General features: G+C 41.9%; 8 protein-coding genes across 8 annotated transcripts; 7 read left to right on the top strand and 1 right to left on the bottom strand. All coding sequences in view use genetic code 12, as the record gives it.

Moving 5' to 3' along the window:
* Nucleotides 1–324: 324 nt before the first annotated feature.
* On the top strand, nucleotides 325–1,743 carry ATR1 (multidrug-resistance type transporter aminotriazole resistance; the record flags this gene model as incomplete). Its single annotated transcript, XM_001382921.1, has 1 exon — nucleotides 325–1,743. A coding segment is annotated over one exon (1,419 nt), but the record flags the coding sequence as incomplete, so codon positions are not given.
* A 687-nt stretch (nucleotides 1,744–2,430) lies between these two features.
* On the top strand, nucleotides 2,431–4,381 carry PICST_29721 (predicted protein; the record flags this gene model as incomplete). Its single annotated transcript, XM_001382920.1, has 2 exons — nucleotides 2,431–4,253; nucleotides 4,321–4,381. 2 exons carry the CDS (start codon nucleotides 2,431–2,433, stop codon nucleotides 4,379–4,381), a joined length of 1,884 nt encoding a protein of 627 aa, XP_001382957.2.
* Nucleotides 4,382–4,515: 134 nt separating this feature from the next.
* PICST_41601 (predicted protein) lies at nucleotides 4,516–5,814 on the bottom strand (the record flags this gene model as incomplete). Its single annotated transcript, XM_001382381.1, has 1 exon — nucleotides 4,516–5,814. A coding segment is annotated over one exon (1,299 nt), but the record flags the coding sequence as incomplete, so codon positions are not given.
* Nucleotides 5,815–8,488: 2,674 nt separating this feature from the next.
* Nucleotides 8,489–9,793, top strand: PICST_55633 (predicted protein; the record flags this gene model as incomplete). The annotated part of the gene is made up of 1 exon (XM_001382919.1): nucleotides 8,489–9,793. A coding segment is annotated over one exon (1,305 nt), but the record flags the coding sequence as incomplete, so codon positions are not given.
* A 719-nt stretch (nucleotides 9,794–10,512) lies between these two features.
* Nucleotides 10,513–12,236, top strand: PICST_75870 (predicted protein). Its single transcript, XM_001382918.1, has one exon. The coding sequence runs from the start codon at nucleotides 10,614–10,616 to the stop codon at nucleotides 12,144–12,146; it is 1,533 nt and encodes a 510-aa protein (XP_001382955.2). The 5' UTR covers nucleotides 10,513–10,613; the 3' UTR covers nucleotides 12,147–12,236.
* Nucleotides 12,237–13,269: 1,033 nt separating this feature from the next.
* PICST_87266 (conserved hypothetical protein) lies at nucleotides 13,270–16,602 on the top strand. Its single transcript, XM_001382917.1, has one exon. It carries the CDS (start codon nucleotides 13,388–13,390, stop codon nucleotides 16,529–16,531), a length of 3,144 nt encoding a protein of 1,047 aa, XP_001382954.2. The 5' UTR covers nucleotides 13,270–13,387; the 3' UTR covers nucleotides 16,532–16,602.
* Nucleotides 16,603–16,746: 144 nt separating this feature from the next.
* Nucleotides 16,747–17,574, top strand: PICST_34970 (predicted protein; the record flags this gene model as incomplete). Its single annotated transcript, XM_001382916.1, has 2 exons — nucleotides 16,747–16,840; nucleotides 17,009–17,574. 2 exons carry the CDS (start codon nucleotides 16,747–16,749, stop codon nucleotides 17,572–17,574), a joined length of 660 nt encoding a protein of 219 aa, XP_001382953.2.
* An 882-nt stretch (nucleotides 17,575–18,456) lies between these two features.
* YAH1 (mitochondrial matrix iron-sulfur protein) lies at nucleotides 18,457–18,891 on the top strand (the record flags this gene model as incomplete). Its single annotated transcript, XM_001382915.1, has 1 exon — nucleotides 18,457–18,891. One exon carries the CDS (start codon nucleotides 18,457–18,459, stop codon nucleotides 18,889–18,891), a length of 435 nt encoding a protein of 144 aa, XP_001382952.1.
* Between the last annotated feature and the right edge of the window lie 112 nt (nucleotides 18,892–19,003).

The following is a 19,003-nucleotide window of genomic DNA, read 5'->3' as shown; positions in this document are numbered from 1 at the left end:
CCGATATCACATTTAAGGCAAGTGTAATCCTGGTGATTACTGCGGTGTGGGTGTTTGTTGTTTCGGCCCTTTTAGTTGCAGACTTTCCCTTTTGGGCCCCATTGCCGTGCATATATAAAATTTTTCACAGCCAGCGGTATGGATGTAGTTTTATCTACGGCGTAAACACGATTCTCTAGCAGCCAATTGACCGGAGCCTGGCGAAGAGTTGTCGATGCGTAAATTGTATAAATAGGTAGATATAAAAGCAATCCTCTCTTCTTCTATGATGTAGATCTTCTGTAGCATTCTTTTGGGAGACTCTTGCACTTTTCAGCTATTTCAATGGATCCGCGACCAGCACATTACACTTCTGCTACCCATGAAGTTGTGGTTATAGCCCTAGTATGTATGGGCCAGTTCCTTTCACAGGTAGGTGTAACTATGATATTGAGTACTATGAATATATTGATCCACTCATTTGCTCTGAACTCTTCAGAAATAGACCAATCCAAAACGGTTTGGTTCATGGGTTCCTTTGCTCTAACAGTAGGAACTTTTATACTTCTTAGCGGAAGATTAGGTGATCTCTTTGGTCTTAAACTAGTGTTCTGCATTGGTTGGTTCTGGACTGCCATTTGGTCATTGGTCTGCGGATTGTCTGTGTTCTCCAATTCAGTGACATTCTTCATCGTAAGTCGTGCTTTTCAAGGAATTGGTTTTGCTTTGGTACTTCCATGCGGAATGGGTATATTGGGAAACACATATCCCAATGGACCGAGAAAGAATTTAGCTTTTGGCTGCGTCGGTGCAAATGGACCCACGGGTGCAACTATTGGTGCTCTAATGGCTGCAGTGATTGGGCAGAAACTGTGGTGGCCATGGGAGTTCTGGATTCTTGCAATCGTAAGTGGACTCATTGGACTTCTTCTGGTTTTCATGATTCCAAGTAACTTAAACCCAAACAAGTACACTTTACGAGAAGCATGGGACAAACTTGATGTTATTGGCAGTTTAGTTGGTATTGTCGGGTTGATACTCTTTAATTTTGTATGGAACCAGGGGCCAGTTGTAGGGTGGTCTACTCCCTATATTATTGCATTGCTCATTGTTTCGGTTCTTTTCATTGTATTATTCTTTTACCTCCAATTGAACGTTTTAGAGCACCCATTGTTGCCCAAATCTATTTTCACTGTTAAGATTGGTCTTGTTTTGGCAATTGTCTGTTTAGGATGGGGTTCCTTCGGAGTGTGGCAGTACTACTACTGGAAGATTATGCTCAATTTAAGACAGTATACACCAATAATGACTAGTCTCACATATATTCCATTTTTGGTTTTTGGAATAATGGCATCTATGATTGTTTCCTTCATCATCTCCAGAACCAAGCCATCATATATCATTTGTTTTTCGGCCATTTGTTTCACGGCTGGTTGCCTCATGCTTTCCGTGACACCAGTGCACCAGTCGTACTTCCAGCTTACCATGGGACAAATGTTCATTTTATGCTGGGCAATGGATATGAGTTTTCCAGCTGCTTCCATCATCCTTTCAGACTACTTGCCAGCCTCAAGTCAAGGCATGGCAGGATCGCTAGTTGCTACAGTCATCAACTATGGTGTTTCACTTTTTCTTGGAATATCCAGCACTGTAGAGATAGAAACTTCAGAGCATTCAACAACTCTCCAGAGTTACCGTTCAGCATTGTACTTCGGTACTGGGGTGGCAGTGTTGGGAGTGGTGTTCTCGGTGGTTTTCATAATTATACAGTTCAGTGATGAAAAGGGCACATTGGTCAACAAAGAAAAAGATTTGGAATTGAGTTCTTCCGAAGAATACGTTATGGATTTGGAATAGGTAATTAGAATATAGATAGATAATATTAGTATGGTGTTTGCTTTCAAGTACCATAGAATGAAAATTAATAGAGAGATTACAGAATTATTTGGCAAAATTAGGTAATATCTAGAATAGTAGACAAACACAAAATTAGGATGTTTACCTAAATGAACAACGATACCTTCTTCGAATATATAATTCTTGACTTTAATCACTCTTTGAGAACAGCAATTTTATATCTGAAAGTAACAATACCAATTCTCCTGATTTGTTTCAGCAAAAGATTTTACTTTTCGCAGTAATTCAAATATGCGGAATCTCTCGATTTGGGACATTTCGCATTGCGCTCCTCGCAGCAGATATGTTTACATTTTGCAAAATGCAGTATCTGTTTCAAATCTGTGAACTTCACTTTTTCTCCAGAGATTGGGAAGAACACTTAGAATCCAGCAATTACTAACACTAGGGATCTATAGATAGGTATAGATGTTACCAGCATATACATGAGCTATCTGGCAAAAAGAGGTCAATAACCCCCCAACTTTCTGTGTTTACAGACACATCACATTTACTTATATATTAAGAGTTTAGCATAGGTTTCAAACTTCAAACATGTCAGAACAACAACATACGAGCCACGGGAAATCGCTCATACCACAGAAACGTATTCTCAGCGAAATCACGAACAGTGTGACAGAACCAAAGGACGACACTTTCGTAAAGCCAAAGAGGAGAAATCTGTTGGGATTCGAGTTAGCCAGCATTCCTCAGACTAACAAGATGATGAAGAATTCTGATACCGCAATCTTGTCTAATAGACGACAGCTCAAACCATCGTCCATACCATCGGCTCCAAAATCAGTTTCTAAGTTGACTCCACAAGAAAGTCTTCGAAGAATGAAATCTGTGAGTGCCCGCTTGAAGGCTACCAGTGCCCATGAAGGGTTGTTACGTAAAGGGCCAGCTCTTGTTCACAACGACGACTGGTCCAGAAGCATTCAAGAAAAAGCACAACGAGATCTCGAAAATAAGATGCTGGAGCTCAATAATGAATTGCGTGTACTTGAGGAAGAAGAAAGCGAATGCCACAAAGATCTAGCCGAATCAAGACGACAAAAGCACAAGAAAGAGAAGGAAATCGTGGAGCTTACCATAGAATTAGAGGCAGAGCAAGGAAAGCAAGCATTCTTAGAAGAAAAAGTAATCAAGACAGTATCTGAACAGGAACAACTTGTAAATTTGGAGCTTGAAGAGTACCGAATGAAAATGGAAAATAAACTTAACGACGTTAAGTTCGAATTGGAGGAACAGATTGAGGAAGCTAAGTCTTTCAAGGATGACAAATTGCTTCAAGAAATTGAACAATTAGAAACTCAAATCGAACAATCAAAACAAGAACTTGAAAATGGAAAAACACAATGGACCACCATTTACAATGAAGAGTCTGAGAAATTAGAGAAAGACATAAATCAAAACATACAACCCAAGCAAGACGAGCTTTCAGAACTAAGGCTGACATTGAATTTGAAGGAGACGGAAAGAGACAAGGTTGCTTCTGAATTGAAATCTTTGATTGAGTTTGCAAGCAAATCGGAATGTGAAAAGGCTCGCATTTCTTCTGCGATTGTAAGTATAGAAACCAGCATGAACAACTACGTAGAAAGAAGAGAATCTCTCTTGAAAGAACTTCTGGAAGTGGAACAGGAACTCAATTCAGCAAAGAAAAAGAGCGACAACAAGGAGAGTCTTGTTCAGTCCGCATTGTATGAATATTCAAAGGCAAACAATAAGCTACTTAAACATGAACAACAACGGAGAATATTGGAAAATTCAATAATGGACTACAAGGGCAAGTGCAGAGTATATGTCAAGGGTCATAATAGTCAAAATAATGAGATATACAGCAACAGCAGATCATTTCGTTTTAATAAAGTATTTGGTTCCGAGGCGACAACAGTATCTATTGCACAAGAGTTTGAATGTTTGGCTAATGAATCTGCCATTGGATCAAATGTGACAATACTATTCTGCGGAACGCCTGACCACATCGGCGTGAATGCTTCCATAATAAATAGCTTTAAGAGCATTTTTCAAAAAGCCTCCGTTCAACCAACGTGGTCATTCGCATATAATTTCAGAAGCATAGGGTTGCGAAATGATTCGTTGATCGATCTTCTCAACTCAAATACCGAGTTAGTACTTGAAAAAATCGAAAACAGTTTGAGCGAAATACAATCCCAGAAGATGCTCATTGGCATTGATGATATCATCCAGTTCTCAAAAGTTTTGAGTCAGATAGTAGAAGATCCACAAGACGTTGATATCCGCATACATATCATAACAGTTGACAGATCTAAGGATGGAAAGGCCATTGAAAGCAATTTGACATTTATAGATATATCCGATTCGGATGATCAAGACGCATTGTTGAACTCGTTAGTATCAAGGTCCTCATCGGTGTCATCTAAGTTCTCCAAGTTTCTTGACTTTTGTCATCGCCAGAGCAAGTGTCTCTTTGTTGGCCAAGTGGAGCTGGAATCTGAACAGAGTTTCAAACTCTTGAGTACATTGGAAGTTCTAAGTTCTATTGATTTACCCTATAAACGGAAATTTTGACCATATCTAGATACATATCAGAGTAATAATACATAGGTTAACAATAGTAGTGTTTTTAATACAGATCGTGGATGTGACGTCTTACATTGTGGAAATAAGATCATGTAAAACCCACTTCAATTCGTCAGTTGTTCCTATGTGAGAATCGGGCCCTGGAACTTGGGCGTGGGGTACAGCAGAAACAGTCTTGGAGTCAGAAGATTTTTTCTCTGTTTCACTTTCTGACTTCAACGAGCCATTCATGGTGATTTTGTCAGCGTTTTCGTGAAGTTTGTCAGAAGCTGGGTTTGACTTTACTGTGTTTTCTACCTTGATTTGTTCTGCTGTTTTGGTGTTCGCAATTGTCGAAGAAGTCCCATTGGCAACAGGGAAAACTCCAAGTCTAGGAGGCAAGTCGTAGTCCAACTCTTTGCCAGCCATGTCATCGTTCTCAAGCATGACATTAGCGAGTCTGTATCTAGGACCACAGGGTTCTATAAGGTGGGGGAACATCTCGAAGGTGCTGTATAAGTCTTCGATGTTCAATGTGATGTCCTTAGAGCTATCGACTTTCATGTCCTCAAATGATCGCTTTTTGTTGCTTATCCCAATGTCGTGAGATTTGTTCGCCTCAAGGGGGATGTAGTCGTTATTGGTATACTTGTTTTGTCTGTACTTTGCCACATCTATTGCACTGTCGATGATATTCTTAAGATGTGATTCTAAACCGAGCAAGATCATCTCTAGCACAGAGGCATTGAGTCCTCCCGTAAGTCCATGCTCTCTCATGGTCATTAAGATACGTCTGGACAAGTTGTCGTACTCGGGCAATTCGTAGTTCTGTGTAGCTATAGGGGTATTTATACCATTGACCACATCCTGCTGCCATTGAACCAAGTTATTGACTTGCAACTGCTGCTGTTCTTTGTCCTGGATCATGGGTATTTTGGGCAATAACGAATGTCTGGCCAAAGTGATACCTGCACTTAGCTTTCCCTTCTTGCCGCTATCTCTGGTAATATTCTTTATTCTTCTACGTTCCTTAATAGGCAAGCCCATGATATTCTGTTTGAACTTCTCATACTGTGAAGACTTGACTTTGGACGATTTTTGAGCTTTCTTGTTCCAGAACGAAGAAAACTCGTTCAGATAGTCGAGCGGGCCGTCTTTTAATGAGTTGGCAAAGTTCAAAAGTAACAATTTATTGTGGTACCGGATCAAATTGTCCTTTAGTATGGGTTTTATTATGGCCACAAGTTCTGCACGCGAGAGTTTTCCTATCAAAAACAAACTTAACGTCTCATGGTACTTTTCCCAGTCGTTGCCCAACTTGCTCTGGAACTCGTGGATAAGAGCTTCTAGCTCCAGACGCTTATTGTGTCTTGAAGCCTTCGAAGGAGCTTGTGCAACAGCAGAGGTTCCATTGGCTGTAGTAATCGCACCATCTTCACCAGTAGCATGTGTCATATTGCCATTGTGGATTGACTGAGGCGAGGCATGGTTGACGTCAGTAACAGAAGGGTTTATAGTGGTAGTAGCTGTCAGCGAGGTCATAGGAACAGAGATCTAAACGCTAATTTGGATCAGTATGATATATATGATGGAATTGCAATGATTCTGAAGCTTGCAAAATTGAAAGATGAAAGAATTAAATAATTGCAGAGAAAGCCCACTAATGAATCTTCACTAGTAATAAATGAACACCAGCAATGAAATATCACAATTCAACTATCACTGTCAACCAATGAATAGTTCACTTATTGTCGGATCAAGTGTAACACTAGGTGGTCCAAGGCAGTACTCTATCAATGAATCAAACCAATATCACTATATGGCTCAAAGCTGTGTATATGATCAACAATAGCAATAGATTGATACGATGATTATCAGCAGATGAGTTGTTAGTTCGTCAGTCTAATGAAACTCAGAATATTACGACTGCTAATAGTAGTACCAATTTAGCTACGCCAATGATAAGATAAGATACTCAGCTCAGACAATATCTCGTACTCCGGCTGTGCCCTTTGCAAGAGATTGGTTACTAATTCTCAATGGATGCAAAGCGTGAATCCACTGAAGCAATAATTCTGCCAATTGATTCTCTGAGAAAGTATGGAGAATTTCGTTAACTATAGGAAGGCTCTTAACTATGCGAGAACTCACTATGGGAAACTTCGTTAACTATGGCAGAGGGGAATCAACAGGAAAACACACAAAAAAACAGGTGGGATCTCGGAAAAAAAGCACGTGCACGTTCCAGAACAGTGTCTGCAATATAGATGACCTGGCACCAGCAACTGTCGACAGGAGTGAGCCGATTGATTGGATTCGTCTTCGTCTGTTGTGGTTGAAGTTAGTAAGACAGTTAGACTTCACGAACGAATTTTTCGTTGGGCGAGAGAGTCGCGTGAACCATGGCACGTGACTTGATTCAGATAATCTTTCAGGAGCTATGAAGTTGAGCCTTAGTTAAGCAGAAGACAGGGCAATAACATTGCGGCTAGAAGAGCAGAAGGTAATTGGAGCAAAATTATGGCAAGGGAAGCAGACGCGCAATTTCAGACGTTCAATTTCTGGTTCTCCGGCCCTCCAAGCGCAACTCCAGCTTGGCTGAGAGATAAGCCGTACCCAGTGAAAATTCTACGAAACGCGGTTATCTGCAAAGGCTCGGACCGCGCAACCGAAATGCATTGGCGGATGGTATGCCGGCGCGCTACCATATGAAAATAAGTCAATTGTGACATTTATGACATTTGTGACATACCAAGCCTGTAAAAGGCGGATTACGGCAAGAGGCGGGTTCGTACTTTTGTCGAGTCGTGGAATCTCGTACTCGTCCGTGAAGAAACAGTTGTCGAGCTGTGTTCTACAGAGTTGGCGCAGATTCTGGTTTCGGCGCTGAGGCATGCGAAAGAAGAAAGAAATCGACTTGAGAGTAGTCCGGAGTCCGAAGATATTTGTAAGCACGGGAGAGAATGGACGTGATTACGGTACGGTTCAGTAGGAAGATCTAACTTGACGGTATTATCGACAAAAACAGAAATCGTAGCGAAATTTCTGAAGAACCAGAGAAAATATGAATCTTTGTCAGCGCACTCTATTTCTTTCTTTGTCACCGTAATTGTCTTGCTGTAGAGGGCTTCAGCTTTAAAAGCGGTAGCGTATTTACGATTGTGTCACAGTGGTTCCTCCGGCGGCTTCAACAGTTGCCTTATCTGGCGTAGATCTGAAGGGCTGCCGTTATACCCGGTTCGTCGTCCCAGAGTCAGCCGTTCGTCTTTAAAATACGTGAAATTGGCTAGCTCGGGATATGGCCCAAAACGGTAGCTCCGTCTGGGGACGGTGCTGCAGAACGTTAATTTGCGAGTCCTCCGCCGCCGGGAATACTGCCGGACATGGTTGCCTAAAATGGAAGTCAACGCCGTCGCTAAGTATGGGCGATAGCGCCAGATAATAGTAGCGTGGTTCAGAGCATGTAGGCGATATTCCTATCAGTTACGATGAGTAATGTACAGACGGCTTTATCGAATATGGCGACCGGAATAATTCCGAACTGAAGAAGTATTTATATGGCCGGCTGCCGTGAATAATTGAAATTGAAAAATTGAAAATAGGCAGAGCAAGCTTAGAAGAGTATCAACTACGGAGTCAATCCAGCGTATAAACCCAGAGATCAAATCCAGAGTATCAACTACAGAATATAGTCCAGAGAGAGTAACAACTCCAGAATATCGACTTTTGCTATCTAAAGAATAGTAAACACAGAAGACTAGCGCAGGAGATTTTTCACTGCTTAGACTGCCCTAATAACCTCTGATACACAGACAGCAGAGACAATTACACACAGCATACTACTACACGGTACAGTAACAGCATCACAATTATCATGTCTACTGAAAACTACCCCGAGACGAAGGAAAGATTGTCGCTTCTGGCCTACGACACCAGCAGCTCTACACAGCACCAAAGTGATTTGGAGAACAACCGCATTGAAACCTATGATGGCGCCAATGACGAGGAAATCGACTCAGAAGTCGAGGATGAAGAACCACAGGGCCATCCCATTTCCAGACAGCAGTCGATTTTGCAACGGGTCCAGACCAGCATGTCATTCTTCAACGAAAAGTTGTCACAGAAAAGACACCGTTTGACATACAAGTTTGGTCTTATCTACTTCTTGATGGCATTTTTTGTGTTGGGAATCTTTTCCATTTACTGGGGGTCTATGTACAACAGATTTGACCGTCTCAGAAACTTGAGAATGTTGGTGGTCATTGAAGACGAAGAAGTAAATGGTATTCTGCCATACATTGGAGACGAAATCAGGGCAATTTTGAGGGACCCAATTGCTAAATATCACGGTGACTGGATTGTTTTCAACTCTTCTGAATTCCAGGCTGTGGCAGATAGACATAACAATTCTATTGAAGCAGAAATTCAAAGACAAATCCACCACCAGCGGTACTGGGCTTCCCTCTATGTCAAGCCTAATGCTACCTACAACTTGTATCAGGCTTTGCTCACAGGTGACACCACCTATAATGTCACCAACAACTCGGTTATCAGCATCTACGAGACCGGAAGGGACTTCTTGAACATGAACAGTTACGTCATTCCCAGTGTAGAAACCATAGAGGAAATGTGGTTGGATACGCAGGCTCCGGTAATGCTCCAGATTGCAGAACAGTTACCTAATAGAACAGAAGTTTTGGCCCACCCGGGCTCGCTTTCGATCCTTGCTTCCCCTATCAGTTTAGCATTCTTTGATCTCAGACCCTACACTGATCCTGTCTTAGTGGCCCCATCACAAGTCGGGTTGATCTACATGATTATCGTCACTTTTTTCCAGTTCAACTTCTTTGCCGATATCCACCAGGAAGTAGCCAAGTTTGGCTTGAAGAAAAACCACTACATCTTGTACCGTTTCATTGCATCCGTTATCTCATTCTTTGTGCTTAGTTTGTTCTACTCGTTGGTAACGTTAGCTTTCCAGGTTGATTTCACTAAGGCATTTGGAAAGTCCGGATTCCTTGTCTACTGGATGATTTCATTCTTGACAATGTGGGCTGTGGGTTCTGCAAACGAAATCATGGGTATGTTGCTTATAGCCTTCTACCCTCCAATGTTAGGTTTCTGGATGTTGTTCTGGGTCATTGTCAACATTACGCCAACATTCACTCCTCTTGCATTGAGTGCTAAGTTTTTCAGATATGGTTATGGTTTACCCATCCACGCCTCTTATGAGCTTACTAAGGTTGTTTTCTTCGACACCTACAAGGGGGCCATGGGAAGAAACTTCGGCATTCTTATTGCTTGGATTGTGATTTTAACAGCAATTTTGCCATTTGTAGTGGTATTCTTCGGAAAAACTATGGCCAAAAAGGCTAAGGCCGCTGCTGCTGCTCAGGCTGCTGCTAAGGCCGCTGCCGAAGAGAAGAAATAGGTACCACACATTCATTTATACATCTTGTGATTATAGCATCTAATTATATTAATTCAGTTCATTTACAGTAATACACTAATACTTCATTTCGAAATTACGATAATATGAAATCGTTAGAAGCGATGTAATTGGGGAAAAGAGGCTCTTTACCCCAAAGCCCCGCTCAAAGGCATTTTGTGAAAACTAGCGAAATAAGCCATATTGGTCTTCATAGAATAAAGTTTGAAATTCAAAGATCAAAATTTAGATCAATTTTCGGATCAAATTTTCAGATCAAATTTTCAGATCGGCCTGTTCACGTTCCTCTGGTATTAAGCTTTTCAGCAAAGTCCATATACTCCAGAAACGGGCGGGGTGCTTATTATCTCACATCACTAAGCTAACATCTTGTGACAGATGCAGTGCCTCACAGGTGCTTGACACAATATGTAGTTTCTCGGAAGTTTGGAGAAAGGGCCGCACGAAATTGCCCTAAAGGTAACAAATTAGAGCCGTTCACTATATGAAATTCTTATCGGAGCTCCAATTTTGAGAATTTTCCGATGGAAGAAATGCATAAAAATTAGATACTCTCTCCATATATATTTATATATATGTGCACTAAACACTGCTTGTGGTTTCTCTATATTTGCTTCACATTCAGTGCTTTTCTATATCGCTGATATCTGCCATCAGTTGTTCTTTCAGGCTTGACAGATTTTCGCCCAAGAAAAAAAGACTGCCGCAGAAAATACATCAATTTTCACAATATTTTACGATGTCATTTTCCGGACTGGACGAAGAAAAGAAGATAGCCAATGCATCCCAGAATTCGTTGGGTGTCTACAACTCAAAAAATGAATCAGACATCGCTTCGAATGCTGAAGAGGCCACCAACATCATCGACAAGATCGGGTTGAGATTCAATGCCGAAATCAGAGGGGTGCAAAGAGTTCCAGAAGACAGAAGAGTAGACACTTCGTTGTTGTCTCCGTTGTGTATGTTCTTGTCGCCCAACTTAGCCATTTCAGCTTTGAGTACGGGAGCATTGGGTCCAACATTGTTTGGACTTGATTTCAGAACCTGTGTACTCTGTATTGTCTTTTTCTGTATCGTTGGTGCTCTCCCAGTAGGCTTCTTTTCTGCCTTTGGTATGAGATTCGGTCTCAGACAACAGATTCTCTCTCGTTATTTCACGGGGAACATCATGGGGAGATTGTTTGCTTTCTTCAATGTAGTCTCGTGTATCGGATGGAATGCTGTCAACGTCATTCCCTGTGTTCAGCTTTTAACTGCTGTCGGACCCATGCCAGCTTGGGCTGGATGTTTAGTTTTCGTCGTTATTACTTGTATTTTGGCTGTGTTTGGCTACAAGACTATCCACCTTTACGAGCGTTACTCGTGGATTCCAAACTTTGTCATTTACTTAATTATCATTGCTAAGTTTTCGCAATCTAAATCGTTCACCTGGGGTGAGATGCAAGGTGGAACTGTAGAAGCAGGTAATGTCTTGAGTTTCATTTCCACCATTTTCGGGTTTATTGCTGGCTGGTCTCCATCAGCCGCTGACTATACTGTGTATATGCCTGCTAATACTCCAGCATGGAAAGTTGGAACTGCTATGGTGGTTGGTTTATCCGTTCCATTTATTTTCGCAGCCATTTTGGGTGCAGCCATTGCCATGGGCACTTTCACCAACGAAGCTTACGGTGCTGCTTTCGAAAGTAACTCTATTGGTGGCTTGGTGTACGAGATCTTGTGTGGTAACAACACCAATCAAGGTTACAGATTTGTCGTGGTCTTGTTGGCTCTCTCCGGTATCGCCAACAACTTGCCCGGTTCCTACTCGTTGTCTGTATCTGTGCAATCCATCTGGAGCAAATTCGCCAAGGTGCCTCGTCTCTTCTGGTGTATCATCGGTAACTTTGTCTCGCTCGGTTTGTCTATTCCAGCCTATTACGTGTTTGAAGAGACTATGGTCAACTTCTTGTCGATTATTAGTTACAACGTGTCGATCTACTTAGGTATTGCGTTAACTGAACATTACATCTACAGAAGAGGATTCAAGGGCTACGACGTGAGCAACTTCGAAGACAGAAGCACCTTGCCAGTGGGTATTGCTGGTTTGGCAGGGTTCTTGTTCGGTGTCGCATCTACAGTTTTGTCTATGAACCAGACATGGTACCAGGGTGTTATTGCCTTGAAGTTTGGCGAGGCTGGAGGAGACATCTCCTGGGAGCTCAACATGGTATTTGCCTTTGTAGGCTACAACTTGGTTCGTCCATTTGAGAAGAAGTACTTCGGACGCTAATATAGCATAAATAAGAGTGACTTAATAGCAAGTATCAGCAGGGTTATTGCATGATCTAATAAGGAGATTTAATACTACAAAACAGAGATGCCCAAGAGTAGAGATCTTATCGCATAGTGCATAGGGAATTCATCCGGAATAGTGAATGGCTGAGAGCCTCGGATCGACTAATATAGATAACGAGATGGGGCACAAAAAGAGGGTCGTGAAAAGAGTCAATAATAGAAGCGTGGTCGAAGACACAAACCTGGGCGAGATCACAAGAGAATGTAGGCTAGTGGAGCAGAACACGGTGTCCGAAGTTGCCCAAGGCATCGCGATCAACTGCTACGGTCGCAGAATTTGATTTCCAGTGAGTTCGGAGTTCTGCTTGCATTGATAAGGAATAGTGAGATCGGTCCTTAAGCGACACATTGGTTTGTGGCCAAAGGAAATGTGGCTCAGGGGAAATTTCATTGTAGATAGTTTAGTTAAGGAAAAATAGAAGCGTGAAGGTATGAGCCCCCGGTCGGTAAAATAGCTTGGAAGATTTGTGTAAGAGAAAAGTGTGAAATTGCAATTCAGAACAATGAACGGGGTGTGGAAACAAGAAAAGCATGGAATTCGGTCAGAATCTTACAATTCAAACAGTAAGGGAATTGTGAAAATTTTCAAGATTGTTAATATTATTTGGAAAGTTGTTTTGGGGTGAAATGGCAAATAAATGAAACTATCAGGTGTAGAAATAGTGTAGAATTTTCATCAAGTATACCAGCACAGAGTACTGTACAATTTGCTAAAATTCATGAATTTGGTGTGCAAAAGAAGCTGAAAAAAAACCGAAAGGCCCCAAACACCCAAAACAAGTCCCATCTCCATAGAAACCACCGTCTCCAATGGCCTTCTTCCGCCCCACTCACCTCATGTAATGGAAACAACCCGTCCATGGCTGTCGGAGCAATCCTCTTCCATACTGCACAGAATTGGAATCCTCTTTCTCCTGTACTTTATCGATGCAGGCGGAGACTCCTTGGATAACGATCGACTTGGTTCCGGATGGAAATCTCTATTCCCTTATAATACAGTGTAAGTTCTTTGTTCTTAAGCTGTTCTAGTTCTATAAGTTGTTCTTCTAGTTGTATTTCTTCTGCCTTCTCGAGAATTCTACAGATTGTGTTCCTTGTGCTCTCAATTGCATTTTCGATTTCAATTTCAATTTCAATCACATCTGGTGGATTATCTGAAACTTTTTTTCGCTGATAATGCCAAACAGATTGACTAAGGAAGAGCTCCGGTTGAAAGATCCCAAGTATAGAACTTGGGGGCCTTATCTCGGAGAACGTCAATGGGCCACTGTGAGAGAAGATTACTCGCATGATGGAGACGCCTGGTCGGATTTCCCATTCGACCACTCGAAACTGAGAGCATACCGTTGGGGAGAAGACGGTTTGGCTGGGGTCTGTGACGATAGACAGTTGGTTTGTACGTCCATGGCACTCTGGAACGGCCATGATGATATTCTCAAAGAAAAGGCTTTTGGTGTCACCAACTCGCAAGGGAACCACGGTGAAGATGTCAAGGAATTGTACTGGTATCTTGACAATACGCCTTCTCACTCATACATGAAATATTTGTATAAGTACCCACAAGGAAAGTTTCCTTACAAGCAATTGGTAGATGAAAATGGAAAAAGATCACGTTTGGAAGACGAGTACGAGATCACTGATACGGACGCTTTTAAGGATAACAAGTATTTCGATGTAGTTTTTGAGATGGCCAAAGGTGACGATGATCCTGAAGAGTTATTCTTCCGAATTACTGCCTACAATCGAGGCCCTGAGACGGCTCCGTTGCACCTCATCCCCCATTTAGTGTTAAGAAACACCTGGGCCTGGGGAACAGACGAATCGCACTTGGCAAAGCCCATTTTGCGTAAAGTCGACGATTTCACGATTGAAGTAGATCATGCAAAGTTTGGCAAGAGGTATTTGGTTTTTGCACCAGCACCAGGGTACTTTGACCATTCTCCTGATGTCGAACCACAGTTGCTCTTCACGGAAAACGAGACCAACACCAAGCGTTTATACAACCAGCCTAACAAACACGCATATGTAAAGGATGCATTCCACGACTACATCATTGGCCAGGATAAAAGTGTGGTCAATCCTGAAGAGTTTGGAACAAAAGCTTGTGCTCTCTTCTCGTTTGAAGAAAATGGCGGTGTTCCTCCTGGAGACTACGTTACCATCCGGTATCAGTTGACTCGTAACTTGGAAGATATCGATGAGTACGAGTTGGACCAAGTGTTTTCCAGACGTCAGGATGAGGCTGATGCCTTCTATTGGAAGGTTTCCCCTATGCCACTTAGTGACGAGTTGAGACAGGTTCAGAGACAAGCATTTGCGGGATTGTTATGGACAAAGCAATACTACCACTTTGTTCATAATTATTGGTCGAGGGGTGATCCAAATACACCTAAGCCTCCTATCAACAGAGCAAACGGTAGGAACAAGGACTGGACTCATTTGTACATCGATGATGTCTTGTCCTTGCCGGACAAATGGGAATATCCATTCTTTGCAGCATGGGACACGGCTTTCCACTGCATTCCATTTGCCATGATAGACCCTGGCTATGCTAAGGGCCAGATTGACTTGTTGTTGAGAGAATGGTACATGCATCCAAACGGACAGGTTCCAGCATATGAATGGAATTTCTCTGATGTTAATCCCCCTGTTCACGCCTGGTCCGCTTATAGAATCTACAAAATCGAACGTAAGATGTATGGTGTGGAAGACATTGACTTCTTGGAGAAGGTGTTCCACAAGTTGATGTTGAACTTCTCATGGTGGGTTAACCGTAAAGATGCTGATGGTAACAATGTTTTTGCGGGAGGTTTCTTGGGATTAGATAACATTGGTGTTTTCAACCGTTCGGAAGACTTGCCCACAGGAGGCAGTTTGGAGCAGGCTGATTCTACCGGCTGGATGGCTTTTTTCTCATTACAGATGTTGAATATTGCGTTGGAATTGGCTAAAACTAGACCTGTTTACCAGAATATTGCTTCCAAGTTCTTTGAGCACTTTATCCTCATTGCTGATGCCATGTCCCACCGTGAAGAAGGAGGCATTTCGGCAGCGTTGTGGGACGAGAAGGACTTGTTCTACTATGATGCCATTCGCCACAGTGACAACAGTGTCCAGTCGTTACCTGTAAGATCTTTGGTAGGTTTGATTCCTCTCTATGCTTCTTTGACTTTAGAACCAGAGTTGTTGGACAAGTTCCCAGACTTCAAAAAGCGACTTGAGTGGTTCTCAAACAAGAGGAGAGCCATAGCTGAGCGTAATATCGCTTCTATGGATACACGTGGTGTAGGCGAGAGGTTGTTGCTAGCATTGGTGGATAAGGATAGATTGATCGCCATCTTGGACCGGATGTTGAACGAAGATGAGTTCTTGTCTCCTTATGGAATCAGATCTTTATCCAAATATCACAAAGACCATCCGTTCGAAATGGACGTGAATGGCCAAAAATATGTAGTAGAGTATCTCCCGGGAGAATCTGACTCGGGTATGTTTGGTGGTAACTCTAACTGGAGAGGCCCCATCTGGTTCCCTACAAACTTCTTGTTGGTAGAAGCATTGCAGCGTTTCTACTTGTACTACGGCCCCGACTTGAAGGTAGAGTGTCCTAAGGGATCGGGTGACTACTTGAACTTGGCCCAATGTGCTCAAGAAATCCAGCACAGATTGATGCACTTGTTCCTTCCAGATGAAAATGGAAACAGAGCCTGTAATGGTACCAACAAGTTGCTTAACCAGGATCCTCTTTTTAAGGACTATGTTCCATTTTTCGAATATTTCGATGCTGATACCGGAAGAGGGTTAGGAGCCTCGCACCAGTGTGGCTGGACAGCTGTCGTAGCCAAGTGGATCCATGACAACGGTGTATCTTGTAGAATTCCAAAGACACCCAAGACTCCAAACAACAGAAGATCATCTGTCTTCTTACACGACAGTGAACGTCTCGTGGCTGGAGATGATGTGCAACAATTCTATCCTAAGTCTGGTCCTTTCCCAGGAAACTTGATGAGAAGAAAGTCAGGAAAGTCGTTGTTGAACTTGACAGTTCATGCTTTGGATTTGGATGAAGAAGAACAAGAAAATCAGTCCAAACTCAGTGCTGCCAGGAAATTGCCTACTAATGGCTTTGGCTTAGCTACGAATGATGCCTTCCAAGAGGAATTAAGTGAACTTGGTCCCACATTATCTACTACTTCTTTCGATTCAAACCATGCTCCTGTAGATGCTGACTTGTTGGACCAGATCAAAGATGCCTTCTCTAGATATAAGTTGAAGGACGACGACGATGTCTCTGGTGACGAATTCGAATGTAAGAACTTTTAGTGTGGCTGCCGAAGATCCGTTTCTATTTTTCATCTCTATTATATCGTTAGTTAGTAATCACAGGTTCATCCATGATAGAGTAGTAGAAGTCGTCTTTGTATAGTGTATGGGGTAGTTTCGATTAAATCACGTGACAATAAACTTTCATGGTTAAGTTGCTCCTTTATGAAAGGCTGTGGACTAAATATTGGTGATGGTGTTCTTTAGCTATCAAGATGTCGGATCTTTTCGAAACGTACGAATCCGATTTCCAGTTGGCGTTACTGGAAGCCAAGTCCAAATTGGCACAGATTTCGGCTGTTGAGGGGGGTAAGTGTGAAAAATAGTAGATGTGGAAATTTTCTATATTTCCACAGGATAGAGACTATTCTGTGATCTTTATAATAGGAGAGCTAGTGATGTCGTTATGGGTTGCACTTCTTGTGTAAGATGTGTAGAATAGCATGAATACCTAATCGGACTTACTAACTATTTCAGAATCCAGAAAAAGCTACTTAAGAGCTATAGAAGGTGCTATTGAAGAGGGCCAGGAGGTGTTGGACCAAATGGGTATAGAAGTTCAGAACTTGCCCACTAATCAGAGATCATCGTATAACACCAAGATACGTCAGTATAAGTCACAGATAGACGACAGCAAGAGCCGGTTGAACCAGTTATTGAATTCTCAGGACAAACACGAATTGTTTGGTAGCAGATACACTGACGATGTAGAACCTGGAAGTTTGCAGGATCAACAAAGAAAGACTCTTTTGGGCAATAATGCATCGCTTGAGAGGTCGTCTCAAAGATTAAAGGACTCTCACAGAGTGGCTCTTGAAACCGAGTCGATCGGAGGTAACATTCTCAACGACTTGAGATCACAAAGAGACCAGATCTCTGGAGCTAGAAATACGCTTATGACTGCTGACACTTATGTAGACAAGTCGATCCAAACCTTGAAGTCTATGAGTCGTCGTTTGACGGCCAACAAGTTTATAAGTTACGCCATTATTGCTGTGTTGATCTTGCTCATCTTCTTAGTGTTGGCCAGCAAGTTCTGGTGATGATGAAATGTTTTCTTTACTTCTTGAATGAGTCTACTTTAATGAGGTATGTATAATGAAGTGTACGTGCTCCTACACGTATACAATTTATGTGTACTGAATTATACTTGCTCATGTTGACTGATTGAACAATACTTAGTATACCACTAGTGGGTATAATGACTGTTGCAGCCACCCAAGCTATACTTTGATTGATTTTCTCAGAGTTAGATGATGTTACTTTTACTTGTTATTACTCTTCTACAGTTCGACTAAACTGTGCAATGTCTTCTATTAATATTAAATATTGGCTTTTCAACCTACATATCAACCAGCTCTTGTTGGTCTTAATTTTTCTATAAAAGTGCTTTTCTAGATATTTATATTCCACTGTCTTGAACTATTCAAGTAGAAGATTCTATTCTCGTAGATACCGACTACGTCAACAACACTATAAGCAAATTCTACTAGTCCGTCTCGGAGTCGAATCTTCCCCACGATCTTTATCTCCTTCTCCGTCCTTCTCGGACCGATAAGCGAGTTAGCATTATTTTTGATGGATGAAGGACAGAAAAAAATTTGTAATAGTCAAGCTCAGATTTAGATGAAAACCTGAAAGAGCAGAGTTCACGAAAAGCTAAGTTTGCACTTTTGAAGTTCAGAAACATCCTCATACTTTCCTGGTAGTATCTGTATGTGTTTATAGAGAGAATAACCATTTCAAACGGGCATAATTGTATTTTTCACTCTGTTTATCAAACGTTTCTGAATCTAGTCTTTTAAGTCCACCAGAATTTTTCAGTTAACGAAATGTTTAGAAATTTCATTTCTGCCTCATCGAGAGTGCTAAACAACACCGTGAGATCACAGACTGGTCTCGTAAGGATACGTCCTTCGAACTTGATGTTCAGAAGCCCTTTTTCTGGTTTTAGAAACTTCCACCAATCTGCTTCATTGCTCCATGGCCATATTCACAAACCCAATCCTGGCGAAGAGCTCCATATAACGTTCATTACTAAAGACGGAAGCCAGTTCACTTACGAAGTTGCTGAGGGCGACAACATCTTGGACATTGCCCAGGCATATAACTTGGACATGGAAGGCGCTTGTGGTGGATCTTGTGCCTGTTCCACATGCCACATAATCGTTGACCCAGAATTCTACGATGAGATCCCAGAGCCTGATGATGACGAAAACGATATGTTGGATTTGGCTTTTGGATTGACCGAAACTTCGAGATTGGGTTGTCAAGTCAAAATGACGAAGGAATTGGATGGAATAAGAGTAGCCTTGCCTGCCATGACTAGAAATTTACAATCCAGAGACTTCAACAACTGAAGTGTATGTTACTGATTTTGACTCACAAGCATAAACAATCTAGCGCATTATCATTTTATTCACAACTGTCACTTGTTTCTAACTGGAAGCCATTGCTATTTTCCAATCGAAC

The sequence above is a fragment of the Scheffersomyces stipitis genome, chromosome 2 (genome assembly GCF_000209165.1).
Source record: "Scheffersomyces stipitis CBS 6054 chromosome 2, complete sequence".
NCBI classification, from domain to species: Eukaryota; Fungi; Ascomycota; class Pichiomycetes; order Serinales; family Debaryomycetaceae; genus Scheffersomyces; species Scheffersomyces stipitis.
Note: the sequence above shows the minus strand (reverse complement) of the source record. Positions and strands in the feature narration are given on the sequence as shown.